General features: G+C 36.0%; 1 protein-coding gene and 1 long non-coding RNA gene across 5 annotated transcripts in view; one reads left to right on the forward strand and one right to left on the reverse strand.

Annotated features, from left to right (window-relative positions):
• The window catches only part of LOC106673851 (carboxyl-terminal PDZ ligand of neuronal nitric oxide synthase protein), a 405,816-nt gene that overhangs the window by 332,892 nt on the left and 52,023 nt on the right, over positions 1-20,901 (forward strand). For all 3 annotated transcript variants that reach the window (XM_014406196.2, XM_014406194.2, XM_014406195.2), the window contains one exon: positions 6,078-6,201. In XM_014406196.2, the coding sequence (XP_014261682.1) occupies positions 6,078-6,201 (124 nt within the window). The remainder of the gene's footprint in view (positions 1-6,077; positions 6,202-20,901) is intronic.
• The window catches only part of LOC112127649, a 159,572-nt gene that overhangs the window by 48,142 nt on the left and 90,529 nt on the right, over positions 1-20,901 (reverse strand). The window lies entirely within an intron of this gene.

Below are 20,901 nucleotides of genomic sequence, written 5' to 3' on the forward strand. Positions count from 1 at the left end.
TTGAAATAACACCCTATAGTATAAAACCATGGTTTTCCCTGTTGAAAGGGTGTTTAATTAAGCTGGATGGATGTTTGCCCTTGAGTAAAAATAACTTTAATATAAAGATAAATTTAAGCTCAATTTATAGATTTCTTCAATCGTTTGAGCTTATATTACGAGGAAACTTATTTTGAAATACATAGATTTTTACGTAGGCTTCTCTTCTAATTGATTTACGGAGGTTACACTTAAGCCAATTCGCTTATTTTATAAAGACCTATTTTATATATATATATATATATACAATATAATTTTATATATTCCTATTAAGTTTCAAGATCAGTGAAGGCATTTGCACGTTTTGTTTTGTTTTGTGTTTTTTGAATCATATGAGATAGCGATAAATGTTTAGGCAAGACATATTTTTACATTTTCCTAAAATTTAAATTTAATATTTTGACGTTGCATGTATTTTTTTCAACGTTATGATATATCAATATATTTGTTGCTTTTTTTAAATATGATAATTAAATGATATACAGGACCGTATAAAATGAGAGTGAATATATAATACGTTGTAAAAAAAGGCTCTTCAAGAAAAGTATTAAAAAAATCATTTGGATTCATTTTTGCTACATTTAAAGTTCTTAAATGTGATTTTATAACAAATAAAAACACAGACATTTTAACACAGCTGGATTTGCGTAGCAGGGACTGATTGATGTTCATTGTTCCATTTAAAAATTAATAATTTATCAAGTTTTTATCCAAATTCAACGTTACTATAACGATGGAAATCAGAATATTTCTTCTTTTACGTTGTATCAACAACATTTAGATTTTAGATTTTATAACTATAAGAGTAAAAAATTAAGGATGAAATCAAAAACTGCCCAAACGTTTTATATTATATTTCCCGTCCCTACTTATATGCGGAGACATTGCTTTCCCGTATACTCGGTCGTCCTAAAAAGGACAGTGAGGATCTTTAACGTCCCCACCTAGACTATTCGGCCTTATTGGACGTTTTGATCCTGAAGATGAGAGCTGACGCACCTCCGTTCACGACTGAATTTGTTTTAAAGCCGCAGACTTTGGTGTAGAAACTGTCCCCTGAGGAGCCAAGACGAACCTCACTCCGCGCTTGTCCATTCTGAGTCGTTGGGTCTGCATTATGCATCAGACCGTATGCCGCGCGCAAAGGGCTATCTAAGCCGAAATACATCAGCCCGGTCTCCGCGCACTCCCTAGGTACAGAAGGCCACTCTACCTCCCAGAGTATTAGGGCTTTTTCAGCGTAGAAACTACCAGATCCGCTCCGGCCGCGATTTTCTTTATAGTGAAATTGCTAACCACCCCCTAAAAGAGTACTGCCTACGGTAATAGCCTCCAATCGAACTCAGCCTTCACCTACGTGCAAAGCATATTCGAGTAGGAGCTATCGATTCACTACCCGTTCCCATCCGCCACTACTCACGCATTCGAGGGACTTTTGGCCGGGTGTATAACGGTAGTCATACGGAAGTTTCGTGCGAAGGTCATAGGTAGAAGACAGCCTCTGTTCCGCCAGAGGCGTTACCACGTACCACTACGAATCCACTCCCAGTGTAACAGCGGCTGAATTTTGGAACATTTCTGTTACCCCGTAGTACAGATGGTTCTGCACCCTCCCCCGTCTATGCAGACAGAATCTGGTATCCTAACCCTCGTCTGCCTCTGATAAGGCACCCGAGGCCGACACACGTACAGCTTGTGCTTTAGAAAGGTTGCAACGCCATCTGGGCTACATCGTTATTTTGCGCCCGGACACCCCCTTGTAACCAAAGGTTGGGAGGGGGGTCACAGGATAGAATGAAGGAACCTGAATTGAGAAAGGAACGTGGAGAGGACACGAAGTGCACCTTTCCAAGGCTCCGAACCTTAACCACATTACACCACCCGTCGTACATATGCGGAGACAACGTTTATGCCATTCTATGTACTATATAAGGATCTAAGCCACTGTAAAGTTTTAGGTATATTGGTTGAGTTGTTTTTAATTGATCGCCATTTTTAGTCGAAAAGAAAATCAGAGGCATTTTGTAAGGTGAAAATCTGAAGGATGATGGTGATGATGGTCACATACTTTACAACATATTTTAAAGTCTCAACAGACTATAAAGGAGCGGAAGAACTCAGTACAGCATCAAAAACGATGATATGGTATACAGATGGCTCAAAATAAACGAAGGAACCGGATCGGGTTTTTCTCTACAAGCATATGAGCAATGAAACTCATTAGGAAAATACACCTCGGTCTTTCAAGAAGAGATACCTGCCGTCAATGCCTAGGGTATAAAGCCGTGGTTTTCCCTGTTGAAAGGGTGTTTAATTAAGCTGGAGGAATATTTGCACTTGAGTAAAAATAACTTTTAATATAAAGATAAATTCGTCGTTAGGTCGTTCTATGCAGCTTCAATTTTTTGAACTTATTTTAAGTGAATCCTTATTTTGAAATACATAGATTTTTATGTAGAACTGCCTTTCCTAGAAAAAAACCGTTAAACTTCAATTTTGTAAAAAGGATATCAACAAAATTGCTTAGGGACTTAATTTAGTTATTACGCATGTTTACGCCTAGAGAAATGTATTATTTTATTATTAGTTAGGAGGTCTGTGTTCCGAGAATGGTTTTTTAAAAAAATTGTTAATTTAGTGAAAAGGTGAAATGACCGTGAATACGTCGTCTTTGAACTGATTAGGACGGACAGCACATTCTTATCGCTGCCTAATCCGTAGCTCCACCCGATAACGAGGAAGGTGCGGGGGCGTATCAGTGCAAAGGATACACGACTCGAAGACGCACGCGTAAAAATTTCCTTTATTTTAACGTTTTATCGAGCGAAAATAACCAGCGTTGGTCAAGCACGCCTGATATTCTTCATCGTAAGAAGAATTTGGATCGGACACTCTTCGATCGCCGACTCTGGAAGTTGACGCTACATCCGCCGATCTGCCGCATCGAAGACACAACATCGCTGCACGCCTTTCCGCCACATCTTCTTTCAGGTCAGACCTTTCCTTCTGCCGGCCGGCACCTCTCGCATCAAACTGTTTGCCCTTAAGGGGCTTCCTTGAACTGAAGCATTTCGCTTGCGATTTATTTATTAATTTATCTTACAGGAAATATTTATTCTTATTTATTTGATTATTTTCATAATTTAAAGAAGATATTATTTCGTTTTATTTGGTTATTTTGAATAATAATAGGGTATTGTTTTAATTTAAGTTAATATGTTTAATAATGTAATAGAAAATATTGTTTATTTAAATGATTATTTCTCATGATTCCATAGGGGTTTGATTGATTCGGTTTGAAATAACTGTATCTATTATTTTCTGACCGATTCAGTAATTTCTGCGACTGTAGATTGTTAGCTTAGCCTTTTCGTCTGTTCACCTGGCCAGGTCGGACTATTTTTGTAATATACTTTTTGTCATGTTTATGTGCATGTATTTTTATTTATCTTTTCCTTTAACCCATTCGGTCTAGGAATGTTAAGAAGAATAGTAGTTCCGGCAAAATTTCACTGAACGGTAAGGAGCGTTGTTTCCCAATCGAGGTAAACCTCTTCTTCCAACAACGTAGTTTTAATGGTAGTTTATGTATATGTATAAATAATTAATACGATAGTGTTCAGATTTTTTTTGATCAAGTAGAAGTAATTTCTTTAAAAGTACGAGTGTAAAAGTGCCAGGCTTCGTTGTGGGACTGCACTTAACCTTACAAGTCTACTAAACGTGTTTTACGGCTGACCGCGCTTAGCTCGGAATGTTCCGTGTTTCGCTTCCTACTGAAACTGTGTGTGGAAGTTCTGCTCACGTGAGCGTTCCCTTTGTAGCAAAAAGTCCCTTTTTTGCCTAGTCTCAGTATTCAGAAATTGCCAGTTGTAATACATCAAAGGGCAGGGGGTTTCTTTTCCAAGACGTCCTCTGTTGTCAGACATTATGGGACTTCGAACTTTTATACGTATTGAAAATCTAAAAAACTGCCAAAGATAACAAAGTTAACATCTTTTAACCTTTAGAAAATGAGAGAAAAATCCTGAACTATATATTTTTCAATGAACTAATTGATTAACTACCTATTCTTTAAAGCTACAGTATTTTATTGAGCATAACAGACTGAAAACTACTAATGATAGGGTCATGCCGAATATTTTTACGCTAGTGAATACACCTCTCTCAAGAACCGTGTCAATAGGTGACCCTCGGAGGTCTCGTAGACGATGGGTCATCCTCACACGGACACATACTTTTGGGCCAAAGCCCGCGTAGATGCCGGAATGTAAAGAAAAGTTGCTCAGTGAGTCCCACCTAATTAAAAGGTAACTAGAAACTCCTTGCCTCCATAGAGAGAGCGTGTTTGCCATCCCATATGGGAATGCTTCAGCATGGCAGCGAATATCTGCGACCCCTATTCCAATTTTTGGAAGAAACAGGGCTGTTTTGCTGTGTTCTAGCTTTATAACCTGGCGTTGCCCAGAGAAAACCATGGATTCTCCAAATTGACATGATAGCAATGATTGACTTTGTGATTTGTTTACCATTACTGCAAAAGACAGTTTAATTGGAAATTGCAATCAATTGAACTGGAAAGTCACACATATGGCGGTAGTTCGTTTTCGTACAGGAAATATTTATTTTTATTTATTTCATTATTTTCATAATTTAAAGAAGATATTATTTCGCTTTACTTGGTTATTTTGAATAATTAATAAAGTATTATTTTAATTTAAGTTAATATGTTTAATAATGTAATAGAAAATATTGTTTATTTATTACAATTAATTAAGGTTTTTAGTTGAGATAAAAAAGTCAAAGGCACGAGCGGGATTCGAACCCACGATCTTCGGCTTGATACGCCGCTGCTCTACCACTTGAGCTATCGTGACCTCGATCCACTCGGACACCAACTTCCCATCTCAACCGCACCTTTTGAATTTTCCCTCCTTCTTGTTTATTTAAATGATTATTTTGCATGATTCCATAGGGAATTGGTTCGGTTTGAAACAAGTGTATATATTATTTCACCCCTGGTAGTTCGTTTTCGTACCTGTACGACTGCTGCGTATAGTCTATTCTGTAGTTTTTGCGACTATAATGTATGAGCAGTTTTGCAACTATGACCGATTCAGTAATTTTTGCGACTATAGAGTGCTAGCTTAGCTTTTTCGTCTATTCACCGTTAGCGCTTCCAAATCGGAATTTGAAAGGCGCGAGAAACGTGTACCACACCGGGAGCCATAGGCCTGTTGGACAGCTGAGCTGACAGCTGTGAAAATGGTGGCCACAAATTCCTGAAACCTCTCTGTTTTTTGGAAAACCTAACGGCCATTATTTATAGCCCATTTTATATTCTCTAAACCCGCCCGACACTAATACTAACAAATTGTGAAAGTTTCATGAAAATCGGATCAGTAGTTTTCGTTTTTGTCATTAACACGCATACGAATATTCACTTTATATATATATATATATATATATATATATATATATATAGTTTTTTTGTACCTTGTATATATCGATAGTGAATGTATTTTTCTGGCGTGAAAGTGCAGTGTAAGCTGGCCAATGGCGGAATAATGTGTATCCTTCGACCATAAATTATGTATAATATAATAGTTATGTATAATAAGTGTAAAATGTGATGGCGTACTCGATCCTCGGTTGATTGAATGGTCAGTCAATAGGAAAGAATGCAAAAGCTGAAATAACCTAGCTCTTGACACCACCTGGAGCCCAACCTCGTTTGCTGGACGGATATACCGAGGTCTGACCCAGAACTGCCAAAACCCGGGTAGGTGAATCTCGAGGACCGTCGATTTATTTTAAATCAAAAACCTGGAATTGCAGGGGAACTGCGAGAAGTGATAGGCTATGTGCAGATTTGTGCTTATATAAATAAGTAATCAGTTGACAATACACGTCCTCAAAAGGATATAATAACATAAACAAAATTTTGGAACTAACAGACTTGATCATAATTAAAACTTAATATTTCTACATAATTCAACTGATTTTTAGATTTTATTTTAGCATATTTTTCTTTTCAGAGTCAGGCGATGCGAGTCGTACGGACCGTCGGCCAGGCGTTCGACGTCTGCCATAAGCTCTCTATCAATTCCCCCGAAGAGGAACATAGCGAAAAAGACTCGACTTTAGAAAAAAACAAGAAAGGTATTTACTACAATAAAATTATTTACTATTTGAACGAATAAGAAGATATTCACACATGTTTACACTTGTACGTTAAAAACCTAACTTTAAAACATCCTTTTGGGGTAACAGTAATGAAATATATAAGTATTTAATCGTATAAATGGAATGCTGGAGTAATCTAGGAGTTTTCGTACAAAGAATCCCGCAAATTTGGTCATATTTGATAGAATTCCATTACGAACAGTCGCAACAACAAAAGAAATATTTGAAGTTTTTGCCATAAAAGTAAAGCTGGTAGCCTTTTATTTTATTTTATTTATGTTTTTTATTCCACTTGTGTTCGGTTCGATACTAAATATAAGTAACAATGGGTGGCTACGGACGTGGCATCAACGATATTAACTTTTTTATATAATACTAGGTCGAAAAATATTAGACACGTGTTGGAGCGTTCTGGGCAATGTACCCTAGAAGCCGAGAAAAAAAGAGTATTTCGAGTATTTTATATATTAGCCAATTTAATATTTTTTCTTTAACCAGGATAAAAAAGTAGTAATATCTTATAAAATGAGATTACGTATATAAAATATTACAAAAATCAAACAACGCTCCCAGTCAAGTGGGCTAAAAAATTAAATATGAATTTTTGTACGAATCGAAAATCAGATATTTTTGAGCTGAATTCGCCGGGTGCAATTTTATTTTCTCCAGTGCTGGTGTTTCACTTAAAAATTCATAATTTCTCTGCGCTTTAAAAGAAGTCAAAGCTGTAACAACAGTTAGATACCTTTATTTCTTATTTTTTCATTCTACGTCAACAGTCTAGAAAGGAGAGGAAAACTGATTAGAGTATCAGATTAAATGATATGGTATACAGATGGCTCCGAAATAAACGAAAGGAACAAGCAAGCGTATGAGCAATTAAACTCATTAGGGAAGTACACCTCGGTCTTTCAAGCAGAGATCCATGCTGTCAATGCTTGTGCCCTAGAAAAGCTTAACAGAGGTTACACTGGAGAAAAAATCCCTCATAAGATCGGATAGCCAAGCAGCTGTTAAAGCATTAGCTTGTAAAATATCACATCAAAACTAGTCAGTGAATGCACTGAAAACCTCCAAAACCTGGGGAAAGACAACAACAACCTGATGATATATTGGGTGCCAGAAGACAAAAGAATTTTAGGTAACGAGAAAGCAGACAGACTGGCCATAGGAGGATCTGCAAGAACACACGAATTTTTCATCACCGAATGAATCCAAATAAAACAAAATCGAAGTGGATAAACTCTAGAGGTGCTTGACATAGTAAACTTATGCTAAAACAACCCTCACCAAGTCTGGGAAACTCACTGCTGCAGGAGAGGGCTAGACTCAGAGGATTGATAGGACTACTAACCGGTCACTGCCATCCGAGACAAAATCTACATAACTTATACATATATAGAGGCATATATAACGATGATCCGATCTGCAGATTATGTAATGCGGAGGAACTTCCACCCACCTTTGAATGCGAACGGCCCACTGGAGACAAAACCTAACATACAGAAATTTGAGGGAAAAATATTTGTGTATTTTTCTAGGACTTTTTATTTAGACGCCAATACAATGTTGTATTGGCAGTTGAAATAATTAAAACTCGTTTCCTAGGTTAATGTGATGCATGAGGTATGAAATGATTTTTGTCGCGTTGTAAACAAAATGAGACCTTGTTTTTTTTCCTTCTATTTCTCGTTAAAACATATTTCATTAAATGGAATTTGTACTACAAAAAAATACAATTTTTTAAAATCAGGTTACAATACCAATCTCGCTTGGAGTATTGCATTTTTTTGGTGCGTAAAACTTATATCAACTTTGTTTTTGGTAAAAAAAAATTTTCACCTACTTGGATACATCGTTTTGTCACACATTATTTATTTTAATCAGTACTATATCAGTATACTCCGAGCGAGATTGGTATTGTAACCTGGTTAGAAAATATTTGTATTTTTTTTTTTTTTTGTAGTGTTAATTCTATTTACTGAAATATGTCTAAATGAGAAAAAGAAGAAAAAACAAGATTTCTTTTATTTATAACGCGACAAAAATCATTTCATACATCACCTCATACATCACATTTACCTAGGAAACGAATTTAATTATTCCAACTGCCAATGTAGCATTGTTCAAAATAATATTATTCTTGGCCGCTCCTCACGAATCCAACACATTATTAAACAACCGGTCACTATTAAAAAAAATTATTCAAAATAAAAATTAAAAAGCTATACGTCAATGGTGAATTTAAAAATTGCACAAACGAAATTCATATATTATTCAGAAATCATGATATGCGGTCTGGTGTGATGTAGGTTTCAGAAAAACATTTTCTTTATCGTGCCAACGTTTCGATCTTTATTGAGATCATATTCAGGGCCTGAGATTTACAAACATTGTTTACATTTAACAAATACATTTAGGATGTGGAAAAGTGAATTTATACAATGCAAAATATATTATTTTTTATTCAATCAAAATATTTCTACTCACTCGAAGTGTTTGTCTTCTGTGTAATTGTGCCATTCTTGCGTGTCGTGTTGAGAGTGCCAGTGAGATTTTGGTGTTTTATGTTTATATACGTTGGATATTGAAGGGGTGGGGAAGGAAGTCGGTATAGAAAAGTCATTTTTGTTTAAGGTCATAAATATTACATACAGAACAAAACAAACAAAAACGTAATTTCTTAGAAATGGTTTATATGAACAGAGAAAAACACAGCATCAATTATAGAACAGATACATGTAATCAAATTCAATATAGATAACATACATATATCATTACATTACATTCCACACGTCAAATATTTTTCACATAGTCTAATTGTCCACCAATTTAGCCTTCCTTTTCCTATTTATCCCTTTCTATATAATCCTGAAAGGATAATCTGGCCGAACCATTACCAACACATTGTTTCCCTTCGCCGGCTCTTTTCTCCTCAAAGAAGCCGACGCCTTATACAAAAATGTCTTCTATACCGACACACAGAAGACAAACACTTTGAGTGAGTAGAAATACTTTGATTGAATATAAAAAAATATATTTTGCATTGTATAAATTCACTTTTCCACATCCTAAATGTATTTGTTAAATGTAAACAATGTTTGTAAATCCCAGGCCCTGAAGATGATCTAAATAAAGATCGAAACGTTGGCACGATAAAGAAAATGTTTTTCTGAAACCTACATCACACGAGAGCGCATCTCACGATTACTGAATAATTATCGATTAACGGTCACTAATCACCACACACGAAATTCATAAAGACTTTTGAGACTGACATGAAGAAGTAAAAATATTTATGACATAGATTAACTATTTATAAAGTTGTTTAAATAATATCTATTTCAGTAAAGTGTGTAGTCAATAACGTTCCTATATAATATAGTTTCATTCTTGTCATAGAATAGTTTGTTATTTCATAAGTGGCAAAACTTGACCGTTATCTTTTTGAATTGAATCATTGATAATCAATATCTTATGGCCGAATAATTTTTCAATATTAATAATCGAATTACATGCAATCTTGTGTATTGGATTTCCGCATCATCTTATCTTCCATCTACTACTCTGAGGATAAAGATTATCTTGTCTCCGAGGGATATTTCAAAGGAGAATTACGGACTCGCCCCGTCCAAGGGATCTCATAAAAATTCTTCATCATCCCTCACCCTCCGGCCAACTCCATTTGACTCTATTAGAATTTCTTACAGTTACAATTTCACGAGGAGGAAAATTATTTAAGGGCGTTTTTTTTTCATAAGGCGTTTCGAGAAATATCATAAATGCGAGCCCCCCGGGGTTTTTCGTGGCTCATAATTGGCCCAGCTTAAAAATTCATTTATCACTCACGTCAAGTTTCTTTCGGGTTTTTTTGTAAGATGAAACCTTGATTGATGCACAACGTAAAGGTTGAGCCGAAAATATCAATACTGTAGATGATAATTAAAATTTTCCTACTTTTCATTAAAAAAGTTTAAATAAAACTTTATAACTATCCTGAAAAATGTACTTCTAAAAGCATGGATTACTTATTCGTGTTTATTCGGCAGGAATTTTTTTTTAAGGTAATGGATCCACCTAAAATTTTGCCCTTGGAAAGTAGAGTTCGCCAATTCTTTTTCCAAGTATTGTTTTATAAATAAAAAACTTTTTTGTTTACTTTAATCCGAGTCAGCGACGGATGAACTAAGTAACGAAAAAACTTAAACAAGAACAGGCAAAACTAAGGGCTGAAATGTACAACCCACACTACTTCGCTTACTAAAACAGATATCTCCCTACGGTACTGTACCGGTATGATACTACGAAGAACCACACTTCACTTATACGTAGAGATAACACACTGAGCCAAATCAAATTCTGCCATAGCTAAATTGTTTGCAGAGCAGCTACAATATTCACTCCACATCAAGATTTACTTGACCAGAATCACCGGCGTAACATTGAAAACGACTTGAATATCTCCTTGCAACTCTCTTTTTATCCTAAAGCATTTATTCTATTAGACGACACTTTAATAAATAACTACCTCCTCGGAAAGCTCCAGGGTGTGACACTATTACACAATTTGTACTACAGAGGTTTACTTTACTCAACATACCTATACTCAGAACCACATATTTTCATTGCAATGAAAGTTCTCTATGATTAAATTGATTCATAAACCAAATAAACCTTCTTATCTTAATAGTTCCTGTCGGCTCATTAGTCTCCTACCTATCCTTGCTAAAATTCTAGAGAAACTCCTGGACCGATGGTCATTTCCCAGAAATGATTTGTAACAGGTTTCAATCTGGTACTCGGGCTTGCTTTGAACTACCCTCCCTCATGCGTACCATCTCATACTCATCAGGGAACTGCATTATTTCTATCTTTACCTATGCTGATGACACAGCAATCCTCACCTCACACGACGGTCACTTCTTCAATATGCAGCATCTTTATTTATAGAGCAGTGGTGCAGAGCTAAGGAAATTAAACTAAACACCAATAAATCAATAAAAATTACTTAAAATTACTACACCCTCCATCGACGAACCTGCTCGTCCTTCTACTTCAATAATATACTCCTTCCTACTGTAAACCATGTACGGTACCTGCGAAAGTACCTAGAAAAAAAACGAACATGGAATCCGCATACAAGACTTACAAGACAAGAACTGATGATACGTTATAATACCCTTTACTAGAGAAAATATTAAATACATCATTAAATAACAAATGGCTAATTTATATTCTCTTCTATGTATGGAATAAAACCATCCTCAACTATCTAAATATACTTTCGGTACGCGACACCATCCTTTTCAGATCTCGTAAGGAACACAAATCACTCCCAGTCAACATTAACCCATTAATCCAACAGCTCTCGCCAAAGAGACGATCGCCCAGAGATATTCTATCTAGCGAAGGTCAGGATAGTGATGGAATGTACCTAATTTGGAGTGCTACCAATGAATGGCGTTTCTCCACTCTCATTTTTTGTTTTTTAATTTAATTTTTTGTTTTGTCACTTTACTCTTGTTCACTTTTGCTTGTTACCCTAAATCTTGTGTAGTTATAATTTCATTTTTTTTAAATGAAAGCATTAGGGCGGGTGTTCCTTAAGGAAGCATACTCGGTCCATTTCTATTTTCAATATATACTGACATATTCCTACATATATTAAGACCTGAATGAATCAACAGTTTGATTCACTAAGTAGAGAACGAAAACAAATCTAACGAAAGGCGTACACATTATACTAAAATTAACTATTAAATAAAGTATCTCTCCCCCAGTATGGGTGGAACTCCATTTCCTACCGCTGACCTTCTACTTTATCATGGTCATTTCATGGATAATTGACTGATAAGGATTCCCCACAAAAGATTGAAAAGACAAGAAATAGACCGTATTTATAAATTATTAAAAAGACTACTTGACTCAAAATCAAAATCAGACATTGAAAACACACTTTTAATTTACCAGACATAGGTAATACCTCTTTAGTCGGTTGTGAACTATGGGCTCAACTAAGGATTCCCGTTCTCAATCAATTCATCCTAAAATTCTTTGTCAAATCATGAATGCTTCTTTTTATGTTTCAAATCATACTATCTCATAACGACCTACACATCCTTTGTACATGACCTCATAAAAAAATTCCATGAAACACTGAGCATCGAAAATAATGTTCTAGTACGGCAGTTAACAATTCCAAACCTACCAGAAAATCCTCTTAGACGATTGAAGCGAAAGTGGCCTCGAAACCTCAGTGAGTGAAGATTAACGAGTTTTCGTTGTGAAGGAGTGTTGTCACTGAGCACTTCTACAATTGACTCAAACAATACGATCTGCATGTATGGAAAATATTTATAGTTTTTAATATGAAATTAATGTGATGAAAAATATATAAAAACTTAATCCTTTTCTAGATTCTTGTAGAGCGTTTTATTTTAAATATCGTATCTCTTAATTTATGTATATTATACATGTCATATATCGTTTAATTATATGAGAATATATTTACAATCGAGTTATTATGTTATATACCAAAAATATTTGAAGGTTTAAAATTTTACAAGGATTTTTTGGATGTTTGTTTATGGGTCGATAATAGGTCACACCATCAGAGGCGTTTTTGCCAACAACTTTGGTTGTATCATAATTTGTTTAAGTCGTGAGGTGTGATCAAAAATGATATAGCTTAGAAAAACACCTTTTTTTGCCGACGTTTAGACCTTTATTCGGGGTCATCTTCAGTGCCTGAGTAAATTAAAAAACGGTTTGATTGGAAAAAAAATACAATTTATATTTAAATTTTAAATTGTACGTTTTCTAATCAACGTATGTTTTGTAATTTAGCCAGGCCCTGAAGATGACCGAATAAAGGCTGAAACGCGCACAATAAAGAAAAAGGTGTTTTTCTAACCTGCATCATTTTTGATCACTCCTCCCCATTTCAACAAATTATGAAACAACAGTTCAGTAAGCAATAATTGGTAGTATCTTTTCAATGAAATTAATGAAAATGTAGATGAATGTGAAAGTAAAGTATTTTTTGTTAAGAAAAAGACGCCGAAAGAATAGACGTCAATTGTGTAAAAATGATAAAAAAATAAAAAAGATGAATCGTCATTATTTTAAAGTTTTTCTTTTGAATTGTCCATCGCTATTTTAAACGCCAATTGAGGAAAAATGAGAAAAAGTAAAAAAAGATGAATAGTCATTATTTTAAAGTTCTCTGTTTTGGATTGTCGACCGATATTTTAAAGACTATCGTCCACGTCATTCATCAACATCTTACTGGTCATTTTTATTCCAGCCAGTAGATCGATTCGGTATACGCAAAAGGGGGGAAGCCTGAATTTGTCGTGGTTGTTCCATGATCCCCCGACATGCAAATCCACTTTGTCGGAAAATCCTCCCTCTTATGTTATTTGCGTGAGCGAGTAGGCCTAGAAAATTCGTAGTTCCGGAGTCTGGAGGGAGCGACAGAGGGACAAGAGAGATAAATCTGGCCCCGTTTTGTTTTCCCAGCCCTCTAATCCTAAAATGCTTTTAACAAAAGGGATATACCCAAGCCACGGATCAAGTGTATTTGCCAGGGGATCCAGATTTCTCTTTTTTTCTTTTTATTTCAAACCTGGGCGATTATGACTAATTCATGAAACATAATATCTTGAAAGCCAAATGTAAAGTACAAATTTTCAAGAGTAATCCAGGGGTAAAGTTATGTTTATTGTTAACATCTTAAAAGGGTCATTTGTATACAGAAATTTTGATTAATTTTTACAACATGCTTTTCGCATTTAATATCATCAAATTCATTCATCCGATCTTAGTTTCCCTTGATGTTTTGATTGATTCCTAGAAATCCTGGCAGAACGTCTCAAAAGGACATTAATCCGCCTTTAATGCGTTCAGTTTCACCGTGGTTTCTTCTGGAACTTAAACCAAGCAGGGGGTGTTCCGAGGGGGGATGAACCGAGGAATTTCATTTCCACCCTCCTTGATCATTTGCTCAGTCAATGAATTTACGTTTCGTCTTAGAATTAGTTTTATAATGGATGGATTTTATAGCAGTTTTACAACTGAAATATAATTAAATTGTATAGTTTCTTGAATTTTTTATAACTGGAATTTCCTGTGTACTGGCCCTAGTATCTTGAAAACAAATGGTAATATTTATTATTATGTATGGCACAAAAGTAAGTTATTTAAAAAAATGCTGTGCGATTGTGAATTTAAAAAAATACTGGTGTTGGATTTATGTCGATGTTAAGAAGCCACCGGAAGGCCCCAGGACGCTTCCCAACCTGTACACCCAGCGGACCTAGAACTATTAATTTAAAATTCAGTAAAAAGAGAATGGAAAAACCGCTGGGCAGGTAGAAATAGAAATAACCCTGCTAAACTGTGGTAGTTAAGGAAGACATCGGTCCCTGGTCCGCGGAGAACTGTTCAAAAAGGGAAACGGCCATACTGTCAAGACTACGCATAGGTCAGACAAGAATAACGCACGGGCATCTCCTGGCCAGAAAGCGACCCCTTGCCCGTATTGCAAGGATGGAATAAGAGTCGAGCACTGTTTTATTAAGAAGGCTTGACGTATATAGACAATATTTTGGCATATCATCATCATCATCAGACCTGTATAGTTCGGTATTTTTAAATGTTTTTATATGTTTGTGTGTGTGTGTGTGTGTGTGTGTTTTTGTTGACTTTATGTCAATTTATTGAAATGAGCGTAATTTCCGAGGAATATCGAGTGCTCTGGGGGTGAGTTGTGACGTCTCAACAGTAAAAGTAATTTATTAGCAAGAATGGAGTGGGATCAACCCTGCCCCGAGGAATATTAAGTACTCTGGAGGAGTGAATGTGACTAAACTTCTATGTTTCTATCGAGTCTTATATTTGTTTCAATTTATTGGAAATAATTTATTAGCGTGAAAGGAAGGGGTTGCTTATAAACCCGTTTCCAGGAATATCAAGTACTCTGTGGTGAGTGTGTGACGTCGGGAGAATAAAAGTAAGTTATTAGCGAGAGTGTAGTAGGTCCACCCTTCACCCCCCCCCCGAGGAATATCGAGTACTCTGGGTGAATGAATGGGTCCAGACATCTATGATTGTGGTGATGCATATATATGTATATATACAGGGTGAATTGCTACTCGTGCTACAAACTTCTCCAGTAGATTCTTCACCCTAAAATGAACAAAAAAGTTCATATTGTCCAAGGTCCGATTCTCAACCATTTCAGAGTAATTTCGCTTTTTATCGATTTTGAAAGATATCACGTCCTGGCGTCGGAAAATCGTGATATCTTTTAATCTAAACATTTCTCTGAAAATCTAATAGCACCGTTGAAATTCCCGTTAATTTTTCAATAAGAAGATGACGGTGGCAAAATGTTTGGGCTAATTTTTTGTGTTTTATTTCAGCCAGAACTACAAAAAGAGTGGAAAATTGTGTAAATCGGAAAGTGTATAAAGTAATCCAGAGTTTCTAATTTTAGTCTCAGAAGGCAGCAAATTTGAGGAAAACTACCTGATTTAATAACGCTTCCAACGCACTCGTCATTTTCTTATTTAGTGGTTGTGAGACCAAGATGTTGATGACAAAAAGAGAAAAAATGGTGGTTCAAGGATTGCTAATGTTTGAGAGTGACTTGCTACTCGTGCTACAAACTTCACCAGTAGATTCTTGACCCTAAAATGAACAAAAAAGTTCATATTGACCATGGTCCGATTCTCAACCATTTCAGAGTAATTTCGCTTTTTATCGATTTTGAAAGATATCACGTCCTGGCGTCGGAAAATCGTGATATCTTTTAATCTAAACATTTCTCTTAAAATCTATAAGCACCGTTGAAATCCCCGTTAATTTTTCAATAAGAAGATGAAGGTGGCAAAACGTTTGGGTCTTTCTTCCTTGACCTTCTAGCTGTTTGTAAACTTCTTAAGCATTACATACTAAATGGGCATTAAATTAAATTAAAAAATTTCAATGGAATTATGATTTTGATTCTCTCTAAAAATTAACGGGGATTTCAACGGTGCTTATAGATTTTAAGAGAAATGTTTAGATTAAAAGATATCACGATTTTCCGACGCCAGGACGTGATATCTTTCAAAATCGATAAAAAGCGAAATTACTCTGAAATGGTTGAGAATCGGACCATGGACAATATGAACTTTTTTGTTTATTTTAGGGTGAAGAATCTACTGGAGAAGTTTGTAGCACGAGTAGCAATTCACCCTGTATATATTGTATTTTTTGTTTCTATTCTGTATTTGACAACCTAAGGTAGGAGCATTTTAGGATATCGACATTTAAAAGCAGAGTCAGAAACCAGATCGAGTCGCTCAAATACAAAGTTTAGAACAAAACTCGCGCGAAAGAAGAGAAAAAGAAGGAAAACACGGAGAGAGCCGGCGATGACGTCAGCTTTTTGTCGGCCTATAAACTTTCCCACTTTATTATTATTACTATTATACCGATGTTTGATTCAGTCGAAAACCAAAAAATAATGGTCCATACTGCAGATGTATTTCTTAATTTAAATGCACACCAATTAATTCTACAACGTTAGGTTTCTTCCTTATCTGGGATTAGTTGCTGTATTTTGGGATTGGGGCAGATTTTGAAATTAGGTATACTCCTGTGACCATAAACCATCCCGAACAGGCTCGAGGCCAACGTAAAACGGTCGTATTGGAGCAACGGATCGTTTATGAAGTTTCTAATTTCTAATCGTCCAGAGAGTCGGCACAACAGATTCCCAGGGCCGTGGCTTATGAAGATATATTATTCTATAACATCCCACTCACCTAGATTTACAGTTTATACACTTAATCCGGTGAAAGTGCGGGAAGCCATGATAGGATACAGGGCCGGACTATTTGCCGTTCGGCTTAGGCCGTACGGATTTCCATGGGACGAGGTAATCCGGATGAACCAATTACCACGGCTTGTCAGCATGACACAGTTTACGGCGCCATTTGTCAAAAGCCGCCGACTCCAATCTTCGCCACCAGGGCAAAAATTCTAGATTGAATTAATAAATCCCCTCATATGTCGTATATCATGCAAATCCGTGTGACATTTTTTTAGAGAACAAATATCATGATGATCATTCAAACATTTTTTTTCTATTTGGCACGGACTATTTGATATAAACATTTTTGAACTTAACAATTTCTATAAAAATACTAGTAGGTTACAAAGGATGCTATAAAAATGCTATAATTTTTTAACCATTATTATTTAACCTATGACTAACTTTTACTCTCTAGAAGTCACAATGACCCCAGGGTATTCGATATTCCTCGGGGCGGGGTTAAGCCTGGCACGCTTTCATGATAATAAATTACAATCATTCACATACATTAATATAAATAATACAAGACACAAACATATAAGTCTAGTCACTTTCATTTCCTCAGAGTATTCGATATTCCTCTTACTTCTGGAGAGTAAAAGTTATAAGAAATTGAATGGGTTTAACCCCGCCACGAAGAATATCGAGTACTCTTCTATGTTCGTAGTTGTATATATTGTATGTTATATCTATTTTGTAGTTGACAACCTCAGGTACAAATGGGGAGCTACCATTTTGGAAAATCGACTTAGTTTTCATATAATTGCAGAAAGTCAGTAACAGACTGAGATGCACAAATGGCTGTAGGCCAAAAAATCTGTTTTTAAGACCAGCAAAGGGAGTAAAAACACGCAGAGGGCCGGCGATGACCTCAGTTGTTTGTCGGCCATAAACCTTTCGTTTTTTTTTTCTTCATTTATTATTCACTTTCTGTATATTTCCCATGATCAGTATCTACGATATTTTATAGCAATATTTTGTATGTAAATAATAAGGTCTTTCTGTAAAATTGTATTATTATAAAATATTGTAGACGCTGATTTTGGGAAATATTCCGAAGCGCTAATAAAAATAAAAGTAATGTGTGGTGATTAGTGACCGTTAGTCGATGATTATTCAGAAATAGTGATATGCGGTCTGGCGGCACTCTCAACACGACACGCAAGAATGACACCCTTACGCAGAAAACAAACACTTTGAGCCCTGAAGATGATCTCAATAAAGATCGAAACGTTGGCACGATAAAGAAAATGTTTTTCTGAAACCTACATAACACCAAACCGCATCTCACGATTTCTGAATAATAAAAGTAATATTTTTTCCAAGTAATACAACCAAGTGGAAAAGAAACCAAAAATAAAAAAAAATATCAAAGAACCATCGCAGAAACTAACAGCAGAACTGCTAAATCTAGGGCATACTAGGACTAGAATAATAGTTGAACCGCTAACTGGACACTGCAGATGCCGGAGGCATACGTACACACTCGGAGTGGTAGAAACAAGCCTGAACAGATACAGTCAAGAAGAAAAAGAAGAAGCAGAGGAACACATCCTCTGTTGGTGCGAAGGCCTAGGTAGGCTTAAATTACTAATCCGGGAGAGGAAAAGCCACGGCCGATGCACACATGAGCACTTGAAAAAACTTTGGGGTCTGGCAAAAAGCCTCAAGCTTGACGAGAAGCTCTAGTTTAAAAAATGAAGATACACAGTACACCAATTAGGTCGTAATGAGGCCAGCTCCTACATAATCTAATCTAAACTCTCGACGTCCCACATCAGGTTCTCTAGCGCAAGAGAGGCATCGCGCAGAAGGGCGACTATTCCCAAATCAACATTTCGCTTGTAATCATGAACAATGTGGGGGACTGTATTCTCCACAAATGACAGCCGGTTTGTTTTGTAGCAATCAGATGACTGGGATCCTGAGTGGAGAAAACTTGGAGAACGCTTTGCTTTGGGTGCCGTGTGTGGGTCTCAGCCTTTTCAAAGACAGTCAGTGGTGGTATTAACGCCCATACCCATACTGAACTGATTATGGTATAGAATGGATCTTTGACAGCACTAAGGTACATCGAAGAAGTTTTTCCGGAAGCTGTGGTACCATTCGCTCTATTTATTGGGGATAAATTCCGTAAAAAAAGCTTGGGCTGTTTGCTTGGAGGATGGTAGGGATTTTAATCCTATGGGACACTAATGGTTCATGATAGACAGCTTCAAACCGCTCCTTTTGAAGACTGGGATTCTGTTTCATAAAACGAAAGCTCACTTATTTTTTCGATTCATAGAAGACCTCAAGCCCGCCGCGAGACAAGAGGAGGTAATGCGCGTTATAAGCAAAACTGGGCAATAAATTGTTAGTTTTAATTAATGTTATTATTTATTAGTTATGTAGACTAAGAGAGGAAAAGCCAGGGCTTGAAGGGTACACCCGGGTACCCTTGAAAAAGCTTTGGGGTCTGGTAAAAAGTCTTATGCTTAATGAAAAGCTCTAGACTTAATTTTTATTTTTAATGGAGATGCACAATAGACCAATATTGGTTGTGGTGCAAAGAGGCCGGTTCCTACATATTCTAATCTTCTCTTGTCTTTCTCAAAACCCAATAATATAAGCTAAATTCAATTTAATAAAACCTTGTAAATTTAAGTGAAATAAAAATAAATAAAGTCAATTATATAAACTACTCGTTTAAAAAAATAATCAATTCTTGTGTTTTAGTTCAACGTAAAATGAAACGTAAGGCATTACAAATAAATGTGACAATGTTGGAAGTGCCCAGCGGTGGGAAGTTTACCGGCGTGGCAAGCAAAATCGCGAAGAATAAAACTCTTAATAGATTTGGTTAACGTTTCCAAAACGAAAATCCAAAATTTGGAGTTGAGAAACCACGAAAAAAGTGAGCAGTTTGGATAAATGTGCAAGTTGTCAAGTGGATTAACTCTCGCTTCTTCGTGATAATATGCGGCCCCGGTTACAATGTTATAAAATGTTCAATCTTCCATCTTAGATATTTTCTTCCGTTTCGAACGTTTCTTCTGGAGACGTTAGCGAGAAATGTCCAGTGAACTTCATTACTTAATGATAATCTGGGGTTAACTAAAGTTCTAAAATAACCCATACTACTTACTGATGTCCTTTTAAATGACTGATAATCCTTAATGGGACTAGGAAGGTAAAAATGAAGCCAAGTACCTATAAAACCCAATTGGTTCAAATGAGTACATTGAAAGTACGTACAACGTAGGCAACCTCGTACGCCAACGAAGTGTACGCCCAGTTTTGCCTGTCCTGGTAATACAATACAAATATGGTGTTTACCAAAGTATCTAAGAACACCTAGAGAAGGAACCCAATAAAGGTCTTTCTTTTCATCATCCTTTACGTTTGATTTCGACGTAAGATTACGCAATCAAGTTTCAAATTTTAGAATAATTCTATAGATTTTTTTTGCCAGATTAATTTGTTTGTTTTGCCGATTCTTGTTCTCGCCCGGCTAAATCTATTCTCGTAGCTTGAGACCTTTTCCGTTCACGTTCATTGGTTTCGGCCTTTTTACAAAAAAAAATCGAAAATGATTGGAAAAAATAATTTACTGAGTTGTTGTTTTTTGTCAAATTTTCCCCTGGCAGATCCAACCCTTGGACGTATTTAAGTTGCCCTACGACGCAGTGTTTCAGGTCGAGTGATAATTTACTCTCGTTTTGTTCTATTTTTTCCGGCTCGGACACAATAAAAAAAGAAATATAATCCAAATATAATCACAATGACGGAATCATACAATTTTAAACGATTATTGTTGGGTTTATTGCTCC

The sequence above is a fragment of the Cimex lectularius genome, unplaced genomic scaffold, assembly GCF_000648675.2.
Source record: "Cimex lectularius strain Harlan isolate CLEC.00 unplaced genomic scaffold, Clec_2.1 scaffold12, whole genome shotgun sequence".
NCBI lineage: Eukaryota > Metazoa > Arthropoda > Insecta > Hemiptera > Cimicidae > Cimex > Cimex lectularius.